This window comes from Mustela lutreola, chromosome 11 (assembly GCF_030435805.1).
Source record: "Mustela lutreola isolate mMusLut2 chromosome 11, mMusLut2.pri, whole genome shotgun sequence".
Classification (NCBI taxonomy): domain Eukaryota; kingdom Metazoa; phylum Chordata; class Mammalia; order Carnivora; family Mustelidae; genus Mustela; species Mustela lutreola.
In genome coordinates, this window is record NC_081300.1 from 13,568,358 (window position 1) to 13,574,415 (window position 6,058).

General features: G+C 51.1%; 1 protein-coding gene across 1 annotated transcript in view; it reads right to left on the reverse strand.

Annotated features, from left to right (window-relative positions):
* PHLPP1 (PH domain and leucine rich repeat protein phosphatase 1) overlaps positions 1 to 5,462 on the reverse strand; it is a 206,032-nt gene extending 200,570 nt beyond the window's left edge. Inside the window, exon 1 of the mRNA XM_059140758.1 lies at positions 3,755 to 5,462. Coding sequence (XP_058996741.1) covers positions 3,755 to 5,315 — 1,561 coding nt within the window. The 5' untranslated portion in view covers positions 5,316 to 5,462. The remainder of the gene's footprint in view (positions 1 to 3,754) is intronic.
* Between the last annotated feature and the right edge of the window lie 596 nt (positions 5,463 to 6,058).

Below are 6,058 nucleotides of genomic sequence, written 5' to 3' on the forward strand. Positions count from 1 at the left end.
AACCCAACATATTAATAGATGTTCTCAAACCCCAGTTATGATGGAAAAGACAGCATGCACTTTCTATCAAAAACAACAAATTTAAAATGTAAATACAAAACAACAAAAATAAAGTTAAACCCTTTGTTCTTAAAATTGAAAGGACTGTTGAAGCACACATTGGTGTCACATGCTCATAGCACGTTACTCAATACTGTGTAATTATAGTAATAAGAGCCTGCTGGTCAATATTGCAGCTTAATGCTGAACCACCCCTTCTCGGTTTCCATGTAGGAAACCACGTAAGGTTTGATCATTCCCAACAGAGAAAAAGAGAAGAAATATGAGAGGGGTTACGAGATCATTCTCCTAAGCAATCCCAAGAACTCAAATAAAAATATCTTGTCCAAGATTCACTGGACACAGTGGGTGTGCTCTCCATTCTCTCAACATCCTTTCCCACTATTGCAATTTGAACTGAATTAGCTAGACCACGAAATCTAAAGGTGGTGCAAGTCAAAAAATATGTAGTTTAAGACTGCCCTTGGTCAATGACTCAGACTCCCCAGGGAGTCCAAAACACAAAGCTCATTCATCTTTTGAAGTCCATTAGTTACATCGAGCAACATAAATTTTTAAATTTTTTAACATAAAATTACTCTCTTCCAATTAGAATTTAAGATGATTCATTTTAAAAGGAAATTAAATGTTAATGTACTTAAAATACTTAAAACCAGTCATTTCATATAAAGCCACTTAAATTTTGTCATATTTTAAATCAGCTAAAAGAATGCTTGAAAGATACAATAACAATTTTTTTTACAATAACAATTTTCAAACTAAGTTTTCATTAACAACTCTGTAATTAGATAGCACCTTTCATCCAACACCTTATAGTTCATTAAAGACTTTCAATTTACTTTACCCAAATAAGTATTTAAATATTCAAAGGCTGCAAATACCTTTCAAAGACTTTTAATAATAACTTGAGTCAAGTTATAAATACTGAAAGTCCACTGAAAGGTGACCTTCAAAAAAGAATGAAAGTTCTCTGCTGGACAAGAACTTCTCAAAAAAAAAAAAAAAAAAAAAAAAGGAGCTGACTAGATAACTAGACAGCAGATAATGAGCTCAATTTAAATGCAGTAAGGTATTCAAATGGCTTCAAAGGCAACTTCCTAATCTATCCTTAACTCCAACTACACATTTAAACAAAAAGAGGTGCAGCAAGAAATTTAAGACTAAGCTATACGTAAAATCATAAAAACAAATGTGGCACACAATACCCTCTTAAAGGGTGTCCTCTAAAACAAACCTTAACTCTCTTTTTCCCAAGGAAAAGAATTACTACCAAAATGTAACACTCCCGTTGGGTGCCCTACATTCCCCTGCAAAGGGAATTTCTAGGAATCTCCTCCAGCCAGGTACAAACCTTCACTTTGTGAAATCCTGACAGTGTTCCTGTAACATGTAAGACCACCTCAGGAAAAGGCCCTTTTGTTCATCAAAAACTAAACTCTCTTGCAAAAGTTCAAGTGGATTCACTACATGCTGAATTTTGTTCTATGGCAAATGAATATCAACAGACATTTTGTATATTACCTTGGGTTTAAAATAGGCTCAACTCTGTAGAGAAACAAAAATAAACAACTAGCCATCTCTGTAACAATCAAGCATCTTCCTTCTAGGACACCTATACAATGGCTTCACATTCAAGAATAGGTTGGATACTGTGTGTGACATCCCCATTTTATTAGTTATTTTTATAAGTGTATACACAAAGGCGTGTATGTATTTACACTGTGCATACAGAGATGAAGCAAATAAGTCCAGAAAAAAATAACTACAGCTTTTACAAAAGCAAAACTTAAGAGTAAAATGATCACACCAGAAATTTAAGATTCAACCGGGTAGAAAATCTATCACTTTTTATTGCTAAGCTTTAAACACACAGACACACACACACACACACAAATGCACTGTACATCACTCACTTAGAATATTTAGACACACTTGAAGAGACAGGGAATCAAAGATTTAAATTCCCATGACTAGGACACCCAAAACCTTTCCCAGGGACATTTATTGTAATCAACGTGTGGAAAACAAGAAAAGCAGAGCCCTTTCTACATAAAATGTGTTCAATACTGTTTACTTTACATATCCTTTGCTTTATATATATACTTCACTCAATTTAACTGGTTTGGCTCTAAGAGCATTTAGCATTCTCACATTAACATTCTCATTCCAAGTGTGATTACCATTTAATACTTTTGCAAAATAACAATATTTTACAAAATACATGAGCTCCAGGAGGAAAAGATATAGTTGTTGCTCCTACAACTTAAGAACAAAAACAAAAAACACTGATTATCTAGGTCATAACTTTTAAAGCATGATATTATCTTTAGATACTGAAAATGCTATTGTATGATGATATAGGTTTCTTTATAAGGCAAAAATCCATCAGAAATCCACCTGAATTATTAAAAAACTTCAATGAAGCTTAACATCTCACCAGGAATGCTACTGTATTTCAATGTGGGAGTAAAGATTTCTTCATTCAAACTGACAAAGCTGCCACTAAGACACAAGTTGACCCAAAAACATTAAATTAGAAAGAATGGCAACAGATTAATAAAGTTACAAGTATGATTATTTTTCAACCAGCACCTACAAACTAGAAGAGTAAAGCTGAGGAAAATTTAACTCTCCTAATTTAATTTGGTTATGCTAACTTTATTTAAATAAAATTTATTATCACTAAGAACTTAATTGTTTAAACCAGAGGAGGAAAAAGATGCAAACAAATAGAAAGCTCCAATATAATAACCAGGATCCATAGCTCCCTAATTTAGCACCCACTAAGTGTCTAATAAAGAGAAAAATATTAGTCACTCCGAATCAAGAATTACATCTAATACACCAATCACATCTCAAAAAGCCGGGGGGGGGGGGGGGGACAGAAGAATTAAAGTTTTCATCTAGAACCGACAAAAAGAATTAGGAGGATTTTAGATTCCATCTCAAGAGACTGTGACCACTTCCAAGTCTTACTGTGATCTCCACTGCAGGTCACACTGCAATGGCCAGACCGGGTTATCGAGGCTGGAAGTAAGAAATGAGAAAAAAAAAACTAGGCAGCATCACTTTTGTTGCAAGAATCAAACTTGCAGGTGAAACTGAAGTAAAGCAAAAAAGCTCTGGAGGAAAAAAAAATCCCTAAGAAGGGTCCCATCTGTTAGGGAGGGCTCAGTGGGCAGACGAGTTTGACAGAGAGCTGAACGAGCGCCCCAGGTGACAAGAAAGAAGCTCCTGGGGACCACACAGGAATGACCAACTGTGGACGAGTAAACAAAGAGTGACCTGGAGCTTGTCTGTCGGTCATTTCCCTCGATGTGTACGAGATCCTTTACCTGAAATCCCAGACTGCCTCAAACCCAACAAGCCCTCGAGGGAGGCCTGAAGGAGTTCCCTCGTTATTAAAAGTACTACTGCCTCTCTCAGAAGTATCTGCTACCTGTAATTCCTGGTGGCTGTGCCACCTCTTCCGACGGCGCTTCCCCACCTCCATGTCCCCAAGATTGACAGCAACTCACCGATTTTACAATTGCTCCACTTAGGATGGCACAGAGGGCAGGCGAAAGCTGTAAAGAACAAAGACTCCCGAGGGCGTGCATGCCCCCTTGGTCCGGACAGACGGCCGAATGCACCCATTCCTCCGGACCTGCAAGTGTTTACACGCCACGCGTCACCGTACAGGTGAATTCCTTACCTGCATAGAAGCGGATGAGGCAGCCAATCTCCGAGTCCATGCCTTCCTCCTGCACCCGCCACAACTCCCCAAATCCCAGCTGGAAGAGGTAGTCATTTTGGATCTGCAATGGCTTCTCGTCCGCCTCCAGGCGCCGGGTGGTCTCTCCGTGGAGCTGCACATACAGGGTGGGCGGCGGAGGCGCTTTCTCCGGGGCCGCCCCGTTCCCACCCGGGGTCGCCTGAGGGCGGCTAAGGGCCGCGGCTGCAGCCGCCTTTTCTTCCCGAGGCCGGTCGCGGACAGCCCCTCCCGGGCCGTCGACGCCCCTCGGGTCTTTCGGCTGCAGCGGAGGCGGGGAGGCCGTCGGGGAAGGCGGTCGGGTGCCCGCTCCGGGCCGAGCCGGCGCGGAGCGGCCGGGCAGGCGGGGCTGACCCGGAACCCCCGGCAGGCCCGGGGCCGGGTCAGCCTCGAGCTCCTCGGACGACGAAGAGGAGCCGCTGCCGCTGCTGTAGGGGTCCAGCCGGTCCGACACGCTCTCGGCGCTGGGGCTTAGGCTGAAGCTCTCGGTGTCGGAGGCCTGGCCGGCGGCTACGCCGTCCAGGCGCTGCGGGGCGCCCGGCTCACCTGGGCTGGAGTCCGACGGCGCGGGGCTGGCGCGGGAGGCGCGGCGCGCCCACCCGTCCCGGCCGCCCGGCAGCTGCAGGTCCGCGGGAGGCGCGCGCGGCGGGCCCCCGACGGCAGCCAGCCCGCTCCTCCCGGGCGGCGGCCCCAAGTCCCGGGGTTCCGCAGGCGCGAGCCGGGGACCGACGTCGGGGGGCCGCTCCGTGCCGGCCGCGGGGCCCGGGCCCTTGCCCAGCACCTTGACCACGCCGCCGCCTTTGTGGCCCACCTGCAGGAGGCGGGCGGCCACCTCGCCGGCCGTGGTGTCCAGCGTGCAGAGCACCGGGCGCAGGTAGGTCGAGGCCAGGTGGCGGTCGAAGACGTGCACGCAGCCGCGCTGGAGCTGGTGCCTCACCCAGTCCCGGTCCGACGGCTGCAGCTGCAGCATCTGCCGGTGCTTCAGGAGCAGCGTCTTCCTGTCCAGGCTCCGGGTGCACAGGGACGCCGAGGCCGAACAGGAGGTAGAGAGGCCGGCGGCGCCGGGGCAGTGCGAGGCGGCGGCGGCCGAGGACGACGACGACGACGACGAGGAGGACGAGGACGAGGAGGCGGCGGCGGCGGCCGCGGACAGATTCCTTTTCAGCCGCCCTCTCCTCAGCAGGAGGGAGTTGGCGCCGCTGCCGGCCCCGGGAGCCGGGGCAGCCCCGCCGGCGGTGGGCTGGGGCGCCCCGCGCCGCCGCCGGCGACCCGTGCCTCCCGCCCGGCCCGGCAGCGGCCCCGGCTGCGCCTCGCCGGCGGCCTCGTCCCGCGCCCCGCCGGTCGGGGCCGCCGGGGTCAGCGCGGGCTCCGGGCTCCGGCCGCCCCCGGCCGCTGCCGCCAGAGCCGCCGCCGCCGCCAGAGCCGCCGCCGCCGGAGCCGGAGCTCGGTCCTCCCTGCTGGTCTCTGGGAGTCGCTGCGCCGTAGCCGCGGCGGCGGGCTCCATTGCAGTGGGGCTTCGCGCTTCCCCCCCAGCTCCGGAGGCAGCGGGAGCAGAGGGAGGCGGGGAGGCGAAGGTGGGAGACGGCGGCGGCGGCGGCAGCGCGGGGAGAAGGGAGAAGCCAATGGCGTTCGGCGCGGCCGTTCCAGGGGATTATGTGGCAATTCGGAGCATTCCGTCGGTGTCTCGGTGTTCCATCCCGCGCGCCCGCCCGCCCGGCCGGCCGCCACCGCCCCCCCACATACACACGCCCTCCCCGCCCCGGTCGCGGGCTCGGGAGCGCAGACCCCGCCCGCCGCGGCGAATCAGCCGCGTAGCCGGGCTCATTGAATATTAATCACGCGCCTGGAGCGGGAAGGCGGGAGGCGGGCAGGGCGGGAGCTCCACGAGGGCCTCATGAATATGCATCACTAGCATGACGGCATTCCCGGGAGGAGTGGAGAGAGCCGGAGGACGGTGGGGAGGCGGGGCTTCAGGGTAAACAAACGTGATGCGTGCGTACGAGGGCGGGGCGGGGCTGGGGGCGGGGGAAGACAGGTCCCGGGAGGTTCCGCGCTGGCCTTGGGAGAGGGGCCGGCTAAGAAGAGAGAGGCGCGCGGTGCTTCTTGGGAGTTGTAGTTCTATTGCGGGAACAAACGTGCCGGAGGAAAACATGGCGAACCACAAGCCCCAGAGTTCCTTACCTAATGCCCCTCCTTGCTGCCAGCCGCTAGCTACGGGCAGTGGGTATTGTGCCCTCTGCTGTTAAA